At 38.7% G+C, this 20,263-nt stretch overlaps 1 protein-coding gene across 1 annotated transcript in view; it reads right to left on the bottom strand.

Moving 5' to 3' along the window:
- DOCK2 (dedicator of cytokinesis 2) overlaps positions 1-20,263 on the bottom strand; it is a 157,717-nt gene that overhangs the window by 4,211 nt on the left and 133,243 nt on the right. Inside the window, exons 36-50 of the mRNA XM_008644215.2 lie at positions 20,136-20,176; positions 18,649-18,739; positions 17,477-17,596; positions 15,749-15,838; positions 14,433-14,537; positions 13,486-13,627; positions 11,765-11,846; positions 9,524-9,608; positions 7,902-7,988; positions 7,402-7,578; positions 6,788-6,871; positions 4,724-4,861; positions 3,512-3,639; positions 1,678-1,858; positions 268-388 (exon numbers count right to left, since the gene is read on the bottom strand). Of these exons, the coding sequence (XP_008642437.1) occupies positions 268-388; positions 1,678-1,858; positions 3,512-3,639; positions 4,724-4,861; positions 6,788-6,871; positions 7,402-7,578; positions 7,902-7,988; positions 9,524-9,608; positions 11,765-11,846; positions 13,486-13,627; positions 14,433-14,537; positions 15,749-15,838; positions 17,477-17,596; positions 18,649-18,739; positions 20,136-20,176 (1,672 nt within the window). The remainder of the gene's footprint in view (positions 1-267; positions 389-1,677; positions 1,859-3,511; positions 3,640-4,723; positions 4,862-6,787; positions 6,872-7,401; positions 7,579-7,901; positions 7,989-9,523; positions 9,609-11,764; positions 11,847-13,485; positions 13,628-14,432; positions 14,538-15,748; positions 15,839-17,476; positions 17,597-18,648; positions 18,740-20,135; positions 20,177-20,263) is intronic.

Raw genomic sequence — 20,263 nt, 5'->3', positions numbered from 1 at the left:
GAATGCTCACACTGTACAAGGAAGTGACATTTGGAGCTCCAGAAGAAACAGTTTTAGAATTTGCATGTTGGCACAGGTATGGTGTTACCAAGCATTTGGAGCAGCCCAGCCTCACATGCACAGTACACACTTCAGTTATAATCTTTGTCCCAGTGGATTTCACAAGGATGGAGAGAGCTGCCAGCCCTGCTTGGAGCAAACCCTTCATTGCTTTTTCTTAACATCCCAGTAAAGTTCAGAACTCTCACCCTAGTGTAAGCACCTTACCTGGGATAGTTGGCATAGAACGACTGACAGTGCTCATCTGCTTGAGGACAGAAGTCTTCTGAGGTGCCACCACATGTTCTGAGAGGTTGGTATCACTCATGAACTCATATTTCCTTGACAGCTGTTAAATAAAAAACCACAGCATGAACTGAGATGATGAACTGAGACTTTGGTCCATATATCATACTACATACAATCTAAAAACATGCAACAATTTTTCAGATAATTTATAGTTAGAAACTTCTCATTCTACATTGAAAAAAAATATTCTAAAAAAGTTACAGAAGTAATCTGTGATCTGAAACCTGAATTCCTACTCTATTTTTGGCATAATACCATCAGACAACTCTGGGTGTGATCTGCAAAGTAAAATTAAGTTTTGAAAACATTTTTCCCTATCGCATTAACATACCCAGCTTGGCTGCTGCAAAGTCTTGTCACTGCTTTTTTGAAGCAGAAGAAAGTCCTTTAACTCAATACACAGTGAGATCCCCACAGTTTGGTGTATGTGTTATCTAATTTAATCAAAAGCCAAAGGTGTTACTTGGTTTTGTATATCAGTGCTTCTCAAAGCAGGACTGTGCTTATCTCCCTTTTGCATAAGGACATGCAGTGATAGACAGTCATAATCATCTGTGAGTTTCTCTGTGCTTCCCCAAACAATCTTGGCTTTCTACTCAATTCATTTTACCTTTGATGATTCCTTCAAACAGTTGATCAAATTATTTATGCTCCCTCCATGTAACTCAGCAATCTGTTACTGCCTGACTCTTTAATTTAGATGAGGCTTGTGTATCAAGAGGATATATACCAAAAGAAAATTCTCCTGAGGATTAAACTATATATATAAAAAGGCCCAGTGTAAGTTACATAAGTCATTGTAATGATCCAGCAGTGCAATAAAAGCACTCGGATGATCTATGGAGCGAGAGATGCCAGTGCTTCCAAACTTCAGTCTGGCACCATTTAAGGAATGCTGTTTGCAATCTTGCAATTTCCTAACAGCTGTATGTTCCATAACAAGGTACAAAACGTACAGGGCTCATCACTTTTGAAATAGCCCTGACTGCGAGGAGCTGCCATGAAATGTCAGCACAGTCAATTGCCTCTCCACAGGAAAGCAGCTTAACCCTCCCAACACAGTGCTCCTTTTTGAGCTAACCAGGCTCCACATCTGCAGCCTCAGAGCTCTGTTATCTGTCACCAGAAGCCAGGAGAGATGTTCTGATTTTCTCACTGATTTGTTTCCTCCACAGCATCTTGCATGTTTCATTCATGGCAGGGCAGATCATCTCTGCATCCTGCATACTTCCCTTTATGACAGCTGCAGTTCTCTGGGATATATTTTTCTTTTTCTAAGGAAATGGATTTTAATGGATTATAAGATACTACTCTAAATCAGTAACATACACATTTCATCTCAGAGATAGAAATATCAGCTGCTGTCTTCTCATCAGCAAACACCACACTGCTTCTTTTTGTTCTTTTTTTGGACTTTCTCATCTTGACTTCAGGATGAGGATTATTTTGTGGAGCAGTCTCCTCTGATTCTGCTTTTACTTGCTTTGGTAGCACTGCTTCCAGATCAAAGCTGCAGGAGCAAAAGAAAGAAAGTACAAGTTGCTGAGTGATATTTTAAAAGCCACTGGTATTCTGATGTCATTTCCCCATGAAATATAAATGCAGGTCATTCTTTCCTTCTACTTTCTAGGCAGCCTTGCAAACTGCTGGCAAAAAGCATAGGATGTGCTTCAGCAGCTGGCAAGTGGAGATACAAATAAGATGCCTGCAGGCAGAATGACACTGTCTTAAAATGTAGCGAAGAATGTAAAATTTTAAAATGAGCTCAAATCCCTGTTTAAAGATTTGTGCATCAGCTTAAGAACTCCTAAATTAAACAGAGTGGAGCTCACATGGCAAGTTGATGTGTGGTGATGCTGGTGCTGAAAGCAAGACATGCTCTTCTGGTTGTAAGAGAACCAAAGTGGAAGAGAGTATTGCTATTTGTTGCCATGTTTTAAATGCATCCTCCTATTTGTTTCACCATATTGGACAAGAATGCACACACCCAGGGATTAACCCCCCCTCCACTTTCTCTCTTCCTTTAATTTTTACAGTTTAAAAATTGGGCTACTTCTCATTAAAAAAAAAGCCCATGAAATTGGTTCTGGCTTTACTCCCTTCTCTGCTGATGTGATCAGCCTTTGGAACATGGGACCGAACTTCTTTTGTAACATAAAAATTGATAAATCAAGTAGTGTGGTGAGTCTGCTGGCCTGTGCTTCCCAGAAACAAATCAGCATCCTAAGAATTAAAACCAGGTGCTTGATACAGTTGCTTCAGTGGGCTTTTCTGGTTCTGTCAGAGGCGTCCTGATTTACTGCAGCACACAAATGACGTTTGCCTGCCCCACCCTTCTGAAGGGGAAGCTGAAGGGCAGGAGAAGCAACCTCAGGAATCTCAGTATGTGAGGAGTGCTCAACACTGGGCTGGCCATCAAACATGCATGAAAAAGGGGTGTCTTAAGAAGCAACCCTTCCACATTAGGGTCATACACCACTGGACTTTTTCAAAGTGAACTACTCAAAAAGGGAGATCAGATGTTTAAAAAAATAATCAAACACTGCTCAACAAGTTCAGTTTTATACGTATCCTGTTTGGGAAGAAGTTCTATGCACTTGAAAGACAATTTATAAAGTGAACAAAACAATTTGTGGATGGAAAAGCTATACCCATAATTGTTCTCTCAAACTTAAAAGTCTTTTTGTTTTCCAGTGCTGCAGTTAAAGCACATTAGGCAAAGCATTTTACATTACTACAGACTTTACTAAAATGTTCCACCTCCTTTTCAAGTTTGTAAAGGTTGTTCCTTTCCTATTCACATTTTATAAACAAAAAGATGCTAATTAAGTTAAAAGCTGTATAAAAAGAAACTTGTAAAAAACCCCAGATCTTCATAAATTTTTGAAAAGTAATTTAATTTTTAAAACACTTATTTTCTGAAAAAGAAATGCCACTTTGTTTTTTTTTTTCAATGACACTTGAGTACATTTTGTCTATTAAAATAGAAATGCTGTAGTTTTGAGCCTGGAGGAAGTGATAGCTACAGTTAAAAATAATGTTGGTATTGTCTGAAAAGGCTGCTGGTGGTCTTTATTCTTTTTTTAAAATCTTTTTGTTTCCTTTCATAAAACTGATTAAAAAACAGGACTGAAAAAGAATTTGTACTGTATTTACAACCAACCTTTCGGAAGCAGGTTTTTTGGGAGTACTGCAGTCTGAATTCATGGAACACATGGAGATAAAGGATAACTGACGGTAGGATTTCAGCATCGACCTTGGCCGTCCGACCCTCTTGTCATCAAACTCTGGCTACAGGATGGAAAAGAGAAACACGTTCTGTCAAACAACCCTGGGATCTTTAATTCATCCTTTTCACACCAGGTTTTGAAGACTGTGCAGATGTTTAACACTTGGCATGAAAGGAGTTGTCTGCTCCCATTAATTACTGTGAGTTATCTTGTGTCTGGATGAATTCTTACTCTTCAAACCTCCCAAACTCAATTCACAAAGTACATTCTCCTCAAAATTTTAAATAGGATGGGTTTTTTAAGTGCTGGTCCCTAAGAGTGCTGGAGGGTTCAAGCAAGAGGCAAGATTGCTGATTGTAGATTACAGCCTCTGTTATTGCAATTATCATCGCAATGACATGATTTCAAGGAAATTATTGCAAAACAAAAACCATACTCAGATAGATATATAGAATTTTCATCATATAGGTATATAACACAGCACATATCCAAAATTTAGGTTAGAAACTTGCTACTTTTCCCCCTATAACAGTATAAATAAGTCCTATTGTAAAATCACCAATGCTGAAAGCAACAATATAAAATAATTTCCAAAGTAACTGGTGTTTAATCACAAAAGCCAGGCACCATCATTCTTGCTAGCCTGCACAACTCAGATAGAATATTTTATTCAAGAATTGTCTGGGGAGTTTGTATTCAGAAGTTATCCTTCAATTCCCAGATACTTCAGTTTCTTCTCAACTAGTATTTATAGTATTATACACACGGCAGGTTTTACTTCACAGCACAGCTGGAAGTGGCTGGCACAGGGAGACATCAATTGCAGATCAAAGCCCTAAACCACTAAGAAAAAAAATAAAGAGAACAAACATAAGAACTTGCTTTTACTTCCTCAATAAGGTTGAAAAGACTTGCAACTTTAAGTTGCAATAAAATACAGTAAAAATCTTCCAGAATGAGGAATATTTGATGTGTCAGAGAATTGAATCAGCTCTTGGATGATGCAACTCAGATCCTACTACCTTCAGAGCACAAGAAAACCCACAAGCAAAAAAAAAAAAAAAAAAAAAAGCATGATTTTGTTTAGAACAAGATGTATATTAAATAAAGAGAAATTGAGGTAGAGGTTAAAAGGAGAGTAATACCAATTCTCTGGCTCCATATTGTTTTTCCACTTTAACTTTTAAGTGCATGAAACATTCCTCCATCCGGTCATGGAAAGGACGAAGATTATCAGAAACTCTTCTTTCATGAATTTTAATTCCAGCCCCAAGGAAAGGTATCTTAAGAGGAATAAAAGAAGAAAAAAGGTGAGACTTCTCAAGTGGGTCCAACAACCTCTCTGGCTCTGTTTAAATTATCTGGTAAATCAACTGCAAAACTCTTCCTGTGACTGGCAGGTGGATTTGCCCATTGATATTGGCTTTGAGCAGCAAATACAAGATGGAGAAGGCTCATGGAAAATGGGTATTCCCAGTAAATTTCTGAAAATGTTGGCTGCCTCACAGAGGCTGTCTTCTCTATTCTATGTATTTTAATGTTGTGAGATTTGTGTAAAACACTTCTAGCTCCCCTTCTGCCACAAACCTTTTCTAACTGCTTTACTTCAGCTTTTAGTACTTTGCATTAATATCTGGGGTTTTTTTGTAAAATCCACTTATATTCCGTGCTTCCTTTTTGTGTTCTGACTCAGTAAATACTGGGAACATTGGTCCACCCATCTCATTGGTCATATTTCATGGAAGTTCAATTTCAATATAACTTTTAAAAACGTGGTATTAAAGCCCATCTGTTACTGACAGATCTGATTGTCCTCAGAGGGATTTGCAGGGATAGGCAGAAATTACCACTTATTTCCTAATGACAGCTGGTGTTATGGTCAATCAATACCACTAATCCACTGAGTACTTCTGATGGCCAGAAAGCCACAAGAGACAGAGGTGTGGTGGGCAATGACACAGGAGAAACTGTAAAGGTACGACTCAAACTAATAACCAAACTGAGATGAATCAAAATGAAACAGGAAGAAACTTCAAAAACATTAAAAAGTAGTACAAACAATTCCATTAAACTATTTGGAAGATTCATTTCAAGGCTGAGAGAGGAATAAATGGTAAATTTTTGCTCTTTCTCATCTATGAAAGAGAGACAGAATCATAGAATCATTGAGTAGTTTGGGTTGGAAGGGACCTTTAAAGGTCACCCAGTCCAACTCCCTGCCATAGACAGGGACAAGCCCAGCAGGTTGCTCAAAGCCAACCTGACCTTGGATGTTTCCAGGGATGTTTTTGTGAGTAAGTACAAAAAATGAGACATGTAATGTGAGGTGAAATACCTTGAGCCATTCATTTCTGGTAGTAAAACCCCAGATGAAATCTCACTATTTCTTACCATCCCTCTGTCTATCTATTGATAGCAATGATTTCTATTTTGGACTAGATAATGGAAATAGAATGGATCATTTCTGGGGTCATGTTTTTCTCTGCTCCATTATCATTATCAGGTCAACAGGAAGAGCCATTTTCCCTTGAATCTCAGCAAAAATAGAGTTTTTTCTGCCACTACCTCCCATAGGTGCATTTTCCTCCTTGAGGACAAAAGGGTTCTGCAGGCTGGTTGTCTTATCATATCTACACTATATATAAAATAATAAAGAGTAAACCCAAATAACCTCAGTGCTGCCAGTATAGGGAGAATATTCAGTTCTCCTCTGGAGATGGAGCTTAAAAGTATTTCTGAATAGTCTTCCATGCTATTTGCACACAGAAGACACATAGCAGTTATCCTGAAGGGTCATTGAGCATGAAAATAATTTCTGAGAGAAGCAAACACTCCATTAAGGTTTCTAAAGAAAAGAAAAAAAACCCTCCACAGAAAGCAAATACTCTAGGAAAGAGTTGTTTCCCAAGAGAGTGTGAGACATTTGCCAACTCCACAAATTCATGAAATCATTATGACTTTTGTCATGCTCTCAGTTTTGTCTTCAGGAATACAACCCAAGTTGGAAATCCTGGCCCTTTTAACCATAAATGTAGCCTGTTATATGTGGCTTTTGATAAACCATTCCAGATGTGTACAAAATACGTTTCATGGGGTAAAAAAAAGTGGAAATGATACAATCATCTCAATGCTATCTTCTCCTGCTAGAGAGGAATGGCACAAAGGAGCCACTGGTGAAGCCTCAGTGGTGGCTGTCAGTGAGAAATTACCTGCCAAGCAATCAGATCTTTGAGCCTATTCAGCTTTTCTTCATCCTCTGGATGGTCTCTGATATATTCTTCTGTAAAGAAAGCCTTAAACACAAAAAAAAATAAAAATAAATACAGTCCATCATTTTGACAGGTAAAGAAATCAATCATTAATCCACAGAGCCTAGCTGGTGATCATAATATTGGTCATCAAAGAGGAGAGACATCTGCATGGTCCTTAGCCAGATGCTGCTGGTGAGAATTCCTCCCTCTATCAGTTGGGAGCTGAGGTGCTCTTTTTGGTTAAAATGTGTTAGGTCTTTATCCAACACTTCTGAGTTTGAGACCCTTATTATGAAACCCAATTATCATTTCTTTTGTTAAGTTTACAGCAAAACTAAAAAGGCACAGATTTGGAGTATCATGATTTACATCAATTAATGGCTTCAGTTATTTTGGTTTGCTTTCAAAGACAGAGGTGACCAGGAAAGGATGATATGAGGATCCCTTAACTGATGGAATTATGGCTTTCCTATTCCCCATCCACACTGCGCTACCCCTTTAACAAAGGATGTAGGAGGATTATGAAATGATGCACGTGAGAATGTTCTTTGCAGTGACTCCAAAGCTCCTACCTTCTCATATTTAGCAAAGCCACCCATAACAGCTGGATCAACAATTCCATTCAGAAGCATGGAAAGTGGATTAATAGGGAGGTTCTCATCACTCTGGTACTGGTTAATCATCATCAAAATTTTTTCATTCGTCGTGGACATAGTCTCAATAGCATTCTCTAAAGGACTAATTGTGGACTGTAAGAGACAAAAGACTTCTAAGGTTCATAAAGATATAAACAGGTCTTTTTGGTTTTATAAAAATCCCACAAATGAACAACAGTTTTGCAATTCAGCAAACCGACACAGTTCAATTCTCTTAGGACTTGGTCCTGAAACTATAAATCAGACATAAGATATGTTGATCATGTATTGAACAGTAGAAAAATTAAAGGTAAATAACAAGTTTTGTATGTATAAAATAAGCTACAGTAGCCTTGTGTGATGGTTTTGCAAGCTGGCCTGGACATGAGGATTCAATGGCTGCAAGCTGGATGGGCTCTGAGCACGTTAATACTCACAAGTGACATGGTGACCACCTCAAACCAGCGCAGGATTCCTGGAAGTTTGTAGGCTGTAACAAATGATGTCCTCTCAATCCACATAGACTATTAAAAAAACACAGCAGGAGAAAATGATAGTTCAGGATTGAAACTTTAATCTTTTCTGCCTTCTGAGATGTCAGAGTGAAATGGATGTAGATGGAAAACATGCATATTTTTGCATAAAAAGACACTGCAAATTTAATCTAGCACAGCAACTTGCACAAATAATTTTCCTGATTTCAGATTAGGCCATCTTCAGGCACAGAGCCCGCACAAAGCATGGGAAAAAGAAAATTGCCCTTGAATCTTTTAGTCTGTATTCCTATTTTTGCCAGTACAGATGGAATGACTGACATTGAACAAACTGCTCTCGCCTCTACCCAGATTATATTTCCTCCCTTCATGTTCAAAAGGTATTTCTGCAATTAAAAGCAGTAATAGCCCTGTAACAACTTGCCAGCATTCTGACTTTGTTTTTGTTCCTCTAATTTTTCTTTTTTGAACAAGATTGGCTGTTGGTATTTTAGAATAGTTTGGAATAGACACTGTTTCATTTACCATACTGCTCCTTATTTCAGTATCAGCTCATCAAAACTGCCAGTACTGAGAAACACCATAACAGAGGTAATGAAGACACTTCCACCTATCCCAATTCCCACCTCTTTGAAGGAAACATGCATCTTATCTATTATCATCAACAATGAAAACATCAATAATTTAGTTTTTGTAAAACTATTTCAAGGTATATAGGAGCTCAAACCTCTCTAGTTTGGAAAGGAAGTCAAGGTGCATCCTGAGTCTTGACAATACATTCTGGCATGTCAGGGTAGAGTTTGTGTGTGAAGTGTTGATTTAACAGCAGGTAGGAAGCTCTTACATGAAAGTGTTGACTCTGTTAATCAGCACACACATAACAGAAATTGTACATTTTGGAAAAAAAAGGCTTTTCCCACCAGTATGCCAAGAGCCCAGCTTTAGCCATAAGGATCGGATGGGATGCTTTTCAAAACAAACCATAAAATAGCAGACACCTGTAAAGTGAAATTACAGAAACTTACCACATTTTTATGCTTAACATTGAAAAGTAATTCATGGTGGTATAGATTTCTTAGATTATTTGAAGAGTGAGGGCCATTCCTCAGCATTCAGCCATTAGGCATGGGAGTAAAAATGACACAGGCAGTTCTCTCATCAGTCGAGATTGCACAGGACTGATGAAAGCAGGCAACACTCACCTCATTGTCAGGGTGGCAGCTGATGGAAGTGTTGCAAACCACAAGCAGCAAAGCATTTGATATTTATTTACATGTCACCTTGTTTCATAATGAAAATCTGTACCAGAAAATGTTACTGCTAAACACAAACATGCTGAACATGCTTAACTACATAATGTTTACCTGCAACTGAAACAGTGATGTCTAATTAAGTACACAGGAGTCATGCTGAAGTAGAGAAGTCTTGCATTTGGTTTTTCTGAACCAGATCTTAAAGTTAAAAGTGTCTGTAATGAGTAATCTGAGCCTAAGAAAGGAGCTAGGATCACAATTCAGTCACAGTTACCAGAACTACATCCATCACCTTGTCATTAATTTACTTACAGCAAATTCATTTTCAGGGTCAACAGATCCTTTTCTGACTGGTCTTGAATAGTGGAACCGTTGTACATTGTTTGACTTATAAAAGCTGAAAGATTTGAAAACGACTATTGTAAAATACAGAACCCAGAAATTAATGGATCTTGTTATCACAGAGAAATATTTCGAGTAGTTGAGTTCTTAATTAAAAGCAAATTTACTGCTCAATGACAAAGGACTTTACTGGAAACTCAGAAAGCATCACTTTACCTACAGATCAGGGTCAATACACAGTATTTTACAAATATTAAGCTTCAACTTGTGACTGGGTGTATTTCCCAGGTGTAAATATTCCAGAACTTCCAGATTAATGTTCAAATCTACAGGAGGACTAGAGAATTCTCCTCTCCTGTCCTCTTGCTGTGGCACGTGCCAGCTTTATCCTGGTTTATGGAAGGAGTCGCTTTCATTCAAAACAACTGACTGAGCAGAGCTGGTATTTTCCCCGTGGACTGGAACATGGCACATGACAAAGCAGTTTAATCTTGTCTAACAATCCTGCTCACAATGCTGAACAACATTCAATAAATTAAACAACCGAAGCCATTAATAACAATTTCTTGTGACAGAAAATAGAATGTATATAAGTACTTGTAGAGGGGTACACCAATGTAAAGGATCCTTTGCAAATTTGAGTTATGGTCAGCCAATGATTCATTCTCCATCATTGTGAGCACACCTTTCCACTAAACTTGCAACCACTTGACTTTTAGTACTGAATCTGCAGAGTTTTGGCTAAGTATTTTGCTGTCCACAGAAAAATCTCTCCTTTGGGTTTTTATTATTTGTTTTAAAGATGAATTAAATTTAAACCCATGTTAAGTAAAAGCTAATTTTGCAGAGAAAAATAAAACAATCTAGGAAATCTCTTTCAGTAAAACTGAACTGTATTTTGAAAGCCCAGAAAAACAAATGGAGAAGCCCCAAACATCTGAGTTAAGCAAACCATGGTGTGTTAGCTCATTGGAAACTATGATTTCTGATCCAAACTGCTAAGATTTTCTTCATCAGTAAAGAAAAGTAACTGGAAAATACTGCCACACTGAGTCAGACCACTTTATGCAGTTCCATCTGAAAGGACAGATATTTTGAAGCTCTTTGATAGAATAAATGCATTCTCATCGCCTAATGTAACAAACAATTAAATGCCCAATAAGGTACACTCATAAAAATAAATCTCCAAGACCAGATGCTATCAGCAGTTTGGTTGAATTCTGCAGCTGAGACAAACCATTACAAAATCTCCCATATGAGCAGAGATTATACTCTACATGGAACACTTGGCTACATAAACAGCAGCAGTTTGAAGTGTGGCTGGCTCTACGCTGAAATCTGGTCAAACAGGACCACATTTATAATCTGCCTTTCAGTTACTGATTTGAAAATGAATCAAGTTGAAATTAGGACCACAATTTTTTTGTGGCTTTTTGGGTAGGGTTTTGTTTTGGTGTTTATGCGTTTGTTTATTTTAAAATCCTGCCACACAAGACCTGTGCTTGGATCTGCTTTATTTACTGTATTGTATATGGGGAGGTGATTCTTATTTTTCCCCTTTGAGTCAGTTGCTACTTCAGTAAAGATTCCATAGAGAGGGCTGCAGACCAAGGGCACAACTGGTTTGGAAGCAGCTCTTGGCCAGTCTGTTCTCAAAATACTTTGGTCAATTCATTTCCTTTATTCCTTTACAAAACCCATACTCCATAGCACCAGCAGAAACCATTTTGCCACCGTTATTCTGCACTTGACCAGACAAGACACAACAAGATTCTTCTGTTCAAGAGCCTCCAACTCAACCACTCTCACACTGCCAGTTACATCCAAGAGCCCTGTCTCCACCACTTGTCTGAGTCGTGTTGAAAACTCAGTACCTTTGACCCAAAGCACAGATTCCACCTCTGTCCCTGCATCCACGAGTTATTTCTTCAGTGGTAGATGGGTACAGGCTCTCATGAAATTCCTGGGGAATACCCCAGAGAGATGGGGTGGAGCTCTGAGCATTGTCCCTGGGGGATTGAACTGGGTGGCCTGTGAAGGTCCCTTCCCACACAAATTGTTCTCTGATTCTATGGATACATAAGTCAGTAAATTAAGACAATAAAAACTCTAAGATTCATTGGAAAATGACTGAATTCACAAAATAATGATTGTCAGTTTAGGAATATGGACTGATTTTCACTACACTATCTATTACAGAAATTCACTTACTTTATGATTTGATCAGGCACTGCCTTATTTTTGAATCTAGGCTGCTCCTCCAGGACTGGCTGCACTGTAAAACACTGGATATCTGAAATTGTGAAAGTTAAGGACATGTTATTAACTATTAGTATGAAATACTGTAGGCTACAAGGGAAATAATAATAATAATAATAAAAAAGACATGTTGTGATGAAAAATCTGAAGTGTTCAGGGTTTCGTTTCTGGCATTTCCTTGGCTAAAAAAGGAAAAATCTGCCGGTAGTAACCAGTGAATACATATTAATTTTGAACTGCATATTTTTATTATTTCCTGAGCTTGAATATCTGCAGCAGAATTTATCACACTGACTCATTCATTAAATTTTTAAGCTCAGGCAACTTACAAAAATAACATCAACCATATCTGATCTTAACAGTTTCACTGTGTAGCTTTAGGCATGAATAAAGTCATGATGGTTAACATTTAATTCTGAAATCTGTAACTGAACAGCCCTTTTACTTGAGATTTCCTTTTTCTATGGAAGTGCTGTTTTTTAAATCTGAATGCTGTATTTGTAAGTAAATATATCACATTCTTACACATTTCAGTATGTTTGAAACTCATGCCCTCTGGTTAGATCTTTTTGCATAAGTGTAGTAGTGGTGCCTATGTCCTTCTCCTTGTGAATAGATGAGCAAATTTTACCTTAAGGACTGAAGCAGGTGATATCCAAAAAAAATTTAATTAGTTAAGATGCAAGACAGACTTGGGAGAGCTTGGCTTTCAAGCCTAATGTACTATTTTAGACAAGCCTGTAATACTCCCACTTCAGTCCCAACAGTGTGAAAAGAAAGTATTCCCTTTCTCCTCCAGAAGGTTCCACCAGAAAAGACTCAAGAGAGTATGTGAAGTGTTACAACATCACCTTGAAAATTAACAAAGGAAAATCAGCATCCAAATAAAAAATGTCTGATACAATGAGGTGATCCCATATCTGCTCAGTCAATAATGACTCAAATCAGAAGATAATCAGTGTTATTCTAACCAAGATTAATTGATGCCATTCTAAAAATTGGTTAACAGTTTTTGTGAGTTAATTTTCCTAAAAAAATTTCTGAGGGACTTAGGACATGTTTATGCTGCCAAGAAAGAGAGGTGATACCAAAGTGTGGTGCCAGGCAGAGCAATGCTCAAGGAAGACATGAATTTAATATCAAGACACAACAGCTATGAATAGGAGGTAATAGACAATTTGCTGCTTTAAACTGAGTCTCTTCAAGTGTGTGACACTGGTTTTGCCATTTGAAGAAAATAAAGCTGAACCATGTATGAACTACAGTGAATTTTCTTCCCCAGAAGGGCTGTCAAGCCCTAGCACTGGCTGCCCAGGGAAGGGGTTGAGTCACCGTCCCTGGAGGGATTTAAAAGACATGTAGATGCAGCACTTGGGAACATGGGTGAACAAGGTTTTTGGCTGGACTCCATCCTAAAGGTTTTTTCCAACCTAAATGTTTCTGTGATGAATGAAAGAGACAGTTTCCTTAGAACTGCTAGAAAAACAGCAGCTCTCTTAGGTACAAACCATAAAAGACATGGAGGATGTGTAAGTAAAACTGCAAACTGAGCTGCCACATCAGTAAACTTTCAACCTTTCCAGGAAATCAGTGTTTCACACAGATAAGCTCATGCTAAGAACAAGGTTTCCCAACCCTCCTTCCTCTGCAATCTCCCAAGTGTCCAAGGATACATTGACCAGGAGAGTTCCTCACATCCTCTCCGGGCACTGCAGTCGTGTTCATCTTCTCAGCACTGGGAAACTGGCTCATCAAGTGGGCCTGGAAATCCTCCCTCCTCTCATACTCCTTCCCACGGTAGATGAACACTTTGTTCTGCAAGGAATAAGGAGTTATTTCCTGGGCTGGGTGGTGCTGAGGCAGAAGTTACAGGCTCGTGGTAATCGGCACAAAGGCACAGCAGTGTTCAGATTTTGGAATGGGTGTTTCTGGTTTTTGAATATTAATCAACTCTAAAGCCAAACACCATTTTTACCAGGTGCTGGAAAGCAGCACTGATTCTCCAGAGACCCTGGAGTTTTATTACTCAGAAAACAATAACACTGGTGCATCCTTTCACTGTTTTCCCAGTGTTTTCAAGGCAGCTTTAGCCCTTAAACTTCAAAATCAGGGCCTCTCGTTGCTTTCCAAGTGTGAAGAAAGCCACCCTATTCATTGTTGTATGTAAGAGGGGTTTTAGTAGTAAGAAACACCAAATATTTAGGTTATTTTTATGCTCGGAACTCATGCACTACTGTGGTTAAAACAATGACCTTTTAAAAACCTATGGTACAACCTAGTTGTGCACTGCTTCCCTAGTTTGTCAGGTTTCTTGAAAAAAAAAGAGCCTTTGGAGTCTGGATTTCCTACATGGTAGTCAAAACTGGAGAAAAGTAAAGAAAACAGAGTAGATTCAGCATATGTTGAATAAAACCAGCTCAAACTTACCATTTTTGTCCTAAAGTAGGAACTGTTGCAGTTCAGGAAAAAACTTAGAGCAGTACAAGACAGTTGGTATGAATATGTCAGCTCAATGCATATCAGAGGGCAAAAAAGGAATCTGGACATTAATCATGAGGAAAACAGGAAAAGAAAAGAAGAATGAAAATACATGAAAAAGTAAGAATTTAAACAAGTTTACCCTTAGAAATGTTGGGAATCCTTGGCCATAATATCCAACAGCAAAATAGTCTGGTTTAGGCCTCAGAATTTTCATGATGTTTTCATAAAACTTTGCTTGCTGGATCTGAAAGCAAAACCAACTGTAATTACTTGTGTTTGGGGGTTTTATCTATGCATTTTTAACCTCTACTACACAAGCAAGAGCTATCAGCTCTCAGCTGATGAGCTGTAGCAATAATCAGTTATCACACAGTTTGCTGCTGGGGGACGTTAAACACTGTTTACATTTATATGCAAATATGATACACAGTGAAAGGGGTATGGCTTCAACCTTCATATTTGGCCTCAAAACTGGGTTTGCCCTTAACTTAGGAGAAAAGAAAACACCAAAGTCATCCTTGGCCACTGATAGAATTACTGAAATAATACATTTGGAGAAACTCCCTGCCTCAAATATTTCCCAAAGTATGGGATCAACTCCAGTTTTTACTGTAGCCTCATATTAAGGGCACACACCCTATAAAGGGCTTAGAACAATTTCTTCCATAAAATACCAAGTGTCATTTAGGTGTTATGTCTGTGAGAACACAGCACTGCAACTTAAACTAGCAAAAATATCTTCTAGTTCATGATAAAAACAGAGCAAAAGACACACAGCGCATTTTTTACACACAGCACCATTCAGGAACACCATGTTTTGATTCCACAGTTTCTCTGTGGAAGATTCAGGGATATCTATGGAATGAGCCCTAAACATTTGTTAAAAATCATGCAAATGTGAAATATTGGGAGTAGAAATAAAAATGGTTTGTGGGGCTGGAATTTTTTGGATTCATTAAATTTAAAGGAAAATGAATAACTGAATATTTTATTTCCCTTCAAAAATTTCCTTCCAGCCTTTGGACCTAGTTCTAATTCCTTGTGCTGTAATACTTCCACAGTCCTGATTAGGATAGAATTCTTCAGGCTTGTCAAGATCCAAGCTGGTAAAATCTAAAGAAAAATTTAGGGGGAAAAGTTCACCCAGGTGTTCTTTCTACTCTAAGGCAGTACAGCGGCTTCAAAATGCTGCCTTTAAATTTCCCTAGGTGAGAACATGTTTATTTCATCTACAGACATTTCAAAATACCTCAATAAACAGATGCTCATGCAACTTTAACCAATAGTCATTTATGAGCCTTTACCACTGGATTGTTACAGTGAAACAGCAACTCTTCAACAAATGAATTAAAAATCCATTGTAGAGCACAAGCTCATAGGCAGCTCTGCTGTCTGATAGCTGAAAGGCACTAATTTCTGGACTGCAATGATCTGAAGATCTATATATAATCTTACCAAGTTTTGACTTAGAAGTTCATAGTCAAAAACTTCCTTTTCATATTGCTCTGCAAGTTCTTTGCATAAAGATATGGCTTCTTCCCACATCTGCAATGCAACCACACGTTCAAAAAGTAAATTCAGTACCAAAAAACGAGTTTTTAATACATCAGAGTTTAACTGCAGTTTTATTGATTATGTTGTCTTTAAAGTGCAGTCATTTATTAACTGCACATTTAAAGTGGAAGACTCAGGGCAATCATAAACTTAAGGAAAGCAGATTAATGTTAAAAAATAAAAGTGTTTTATGATTCATTACAGGAAGGAATAAGTAAACCTACTTTATTATTAGAGTAACATTTAAAAAAAATCATCTTACCTTTCAGATACATTAAAGGAAAAAAAAAAGAGCAAATCACTGAGGTGATAACATTCAGAACATACCCCAAGCACAGAGCAGTTTATGAGGGGGGTGACACCTGCCTGTCCTTAAAACACACACCATTTCACAAAACATCCTGCAGCATCCATAATCATTGGGAGCCTTGTACATGACAGCTCTCGTCAGCTAAATAACCACAAGTCTTAAATTGCCACTTGCCCTGAGTAGCAGCTTCTTTCTTTCCACACAACGGCTGCCTCCTACAGTGATGGTCACTGAAAGACCAGGACTGCTTCTCTCATCTGCTCTGGGCACTTCACCAAAGTGGTCTTAAAGCAGGAACAAACTCCCTCTTGTGAAGATATTTCTCAAATTCTGTCTCCTCACCTAGTCAGAACAGAGGACACAAAGGTGTCCCTGAGCAGAATTCTCTGCTGCTGAAAGGACACTGCCAGTCAGACATCAGGCCATTCTCATGTGGTGCCATGGGCTCTCTGGCCAGGTATTCCTGGCCCTGGCAGCTGGGTCCTTGGCCGTGGTGTGAATCTGAGTGCTGGGTGCTGCACATCAGGAATTGGGAGGGTTGGGTTCTCCTGGGACAGCAGGTGGGCACTGCTGCAGTGCAGTTACTGCAGATGCCAACAGAAAACCTGAGAAGCTGAAACTTTCTACCTTGTAAGTTATAGGAAGGACTTTTGAGAGAAACAGTAATGAATTGTCTTCCCCATCGCACCTTTGGCTCTGGCTGAACAAGACATAATGACTTAAAGGTTGCATTGGGTCACGAGATTAATTGTCTGGCACTGCAGAGCTTCTCCTTTGCTTTATTTCCAAAATTCTCAGGTCTAATACGATTGCACTTACAGGTAATTTTATTAACATTTTTTTGTCTTAAATTGAACTAAACTGAGGTATTGAACATCAATCTACTACATTTTAATTTTAGGATCCAATTCTTAGTCCTCTCTGAAACAAATATGTCTATTTTGAACTGTCTGGAGTTTTTTTGAGATAAGGGCCAAGTGGTTTCGAAATGGAATCTGTGTAGTCCATATTCTTCTCTTTATAAAGGGAAGTAGATTCAACGTTTTTTATTGTATTTTGTTGGTGCCTGACAGAGATGCTTGTGACAATGTGCTGAAACATTAGCCCTCTTTCTCTGTGAACGAGGTTATTGAAGGAACATGCTCCTATGGAACGGATACACTCTGGGAATAAGCCTGCAGGACACAATTTTTACTTGACCCACATTTCAAAGAAGCTTTTCCTCACCAATGTTTTTTATCCAGGGCACATTCGTTAAACATGACTATTCAGAGCAGCACAGCAGAGAGATTTGGAAGGGAAGAACTCTCCAGACCTACCTTTCCTTTGTCAAAGTATTCTATGATCTTTTCATACAAATTCTCTTTCAAGTGTCTGTAGGTCTGTGAGCACTGGAACTCTGTTGACATGACTTGGGGTGCACACTGTTCATCTGACCACTGAGAATGAGAACACATCAAAAAGAATTTTAAAGCTCAGTGTTTCACAACAAAATCCCCACTGCCACAAGGTCTGGTCCCCTGGGCTCTTCTAAGTGTTTTCTTCCCAAGTCTTTTTTACCCATCCTCAGACAAACTGGGAAAGGCACAGGGATTGTATTCACTGCCTCGTCAGACAAATGCTGTATTTCACGTGATACAGCACCACACATAATATTTAAAAAATATATTAAAATGTTACACCTGCCCATCCTTGTCCCACCTACAAATTTTATATAAAAATCCATGTGAGAAAATTAGTTCCTTTTTTTTCAGTGCTATCATCTTGACTGACTTAGTTTTGATTTTTTGTATTAAAATATTTCATATACTATTATCTTTGTCTATACCAAGACATACAATATACCTCATATTTGTACAATCATAAAAAAATCAAAATGAAGTTTAAGCAAAAAAGCACAAATTTATATAGTTCTGCACTAAAGTAAATTCCATAAGAAGTATCACGTTTTTGCTGAAGAGCATTTAAATTTGGAATATTCCATTGTAATGGAAATGGATCTTACTGACCATTTCAATTGATACTGTCAGTTACACTGGTAATGAACAATACTTGTACTGAAAAAGAATTAATTACCAGCTACAAAAGAAAGCCAACACAACTTGGTTATGTAATCCATATTATTTAAAATTAAAAGTTAGGTGACCCTTTGTGATAGCTGGAACTGTGTTTAATTTTCATAACTGTTATATTAGAAATTACCAAAATGAAAACTACATTTGTACACAATGTTCTCACTATAAAGAAAAACTATTTTTGCTACCATATTTAGTTTCAGCAATATATGGCTTTTATTCACTGACTGAAAATAAAATTTCAACAATTAATGTTAGTTTTGTATGACCTACTGCAGTATTTCTAACCAGAAACTTGAATACCCCTGTGGAAAATAACTAATATGCAGTAAATCAGATAATAAGACATTCACTTTAATATATTAAAATTTAAAATTGCAAAAGCTTAATTTTACATTGAGTTTAGAAAAGCTAACCTTCAGGAGCCACGTATGGAGTAGAAGGGTATATGCTGCTTCTGTGTAATTCTCACAATCTAAATGAAGATCTCGCAATTTATACAAATACCTGATAGAGGAGAGAGCAAGGATTAGACTGGATACTGACATGACTGGAATACTGAGTGTCAAAATGTTCCAGATAACAGGAAACTCCGTAAATGTCACACTGTGACTCCCCAAAGCGTCCTCAAGGACACTGAGGGGGGTTGAGGCTCTGGGCATTTGCTCACACTTTGCTGTGCTCCTTTGTGTGCTGAAACTTTGTGCACAAAAGGAGGAGAAAGAGGCGTCCTCCTCCTGTGAGCTGCGGTCAGCTCCTCCTCAGAGGAAGGATTGCTGCACTCAAGGTCTAAGAGAGGCCTCCAAGTGCAATATTCCTGGAGGGTTACTCAGGACAGGTGCCTTCCCCTGCAGCACTGCTTACCTGCAGGCACACATTCTCCAGATGCAAACACAGCAGATAACAGGGGCACGGAGAAAGTGGAAAATACCAGCCCAGGAAGGCAGAACAGGCGCTGTACAACCCGGGAGGTGCTGGGGGCAGGAGAGCTCCAAGCTGAATGTTCTCTGTGATCCCCAGGGCAGCGTTGCTGCTTCCAGCACAACCACTGCCCACCGTGGAGCTCAAGCTGCATCTACTGCAGCCAGGAAGAAAAATTGCACGCTGTGTTCTAACTCACACCAGGAGTTCTGAGGCACGGGAGCTCTGCCACCCTGCTGTGCCAGTTCAAGGCACTCCCATTCCCAGCTGCCAGCCCCACAGAAAGTTTCCCCTCAGCAATGCCCGCAGGGGCAGCGTTGTTGCCCCCCAGCCCCTCCGCCTCACAGCTCCAAGGTTAGCTCTGAACCACCTCCAGAGCTCATTTCAGCTGGGACCTGGGGCTTTGTTCTGCAGATTTTGCAGGGGAGGAGAGGCAAGAAACAGGGAGCTTTTGAAGCAGCAAGATCTGCTGCAGCCCATATGCAGAACTCTTGGAGACAGCAAGAGGCCATGTCACATCTGAAGGAATTTGCAGCTCTCACAGAAATTTACAGCCTCAGCTGCAGCCCTGCCCGTGGAGTGCTGCATATTGAAGGACACTCAGCAGACTGGGCCATTCTACAAAACTAGAATGTTTTCTCTGCCATCCTAAATGCATGATACACCCTCCCTCAAACCTCAAATCTATCTGTACTTCCTTAATTTTAGACAATAGACAATGAATGTTGAGTGATTTGACCAATTACAAGTTAATTCTTGGGGGAAAAAATGCCTTTGCTGAATACATAGCATAGATTCCCAATTGCTGAAGGCCAAGCTAACAACAGAATGAGAATGCAGATGAGGCCAGGGCTGCCACAGAGTCATTGTGGATGGTAAAGTAACATTAAGTACAGAAATCACAGCGCAACAATAAAACCAGAACTCACAGGACAATATTATTGCCCTCTCCAAAAGAGATCCAATAGCATGGTTGCCATACCTGATGTACATCTCCTCACGGTTAATGCTCTTGTAGAAATTCTAGGGACACAAATATTTAAAGTTACCTCCTAATGACCTTTAATAAAATTATATATTTATATATATATATATATATATATATATATA

This window comes from Corvus brachyrhynchos, unplaced genomic scaffold (genome assembly GCF_000691975.1).
Source record: "Corvus brachyrhynchos isolate BGI_N302 unplaced genomic scaffold, ASM69197v1 scaffold262, whole genome shotgun sequence".
Lineage (NCBI taxonomy): Eukaryota > Metazoa > Chordata > Aves > Passeriformes > Corvidae > Corvus > Corvus brachyrhynchos.
The sequence above is the reverse complement of the archived record's forward strand: the minus strand, read 5'-3'. Positions and strand labels throughout refer to the sequence as shown.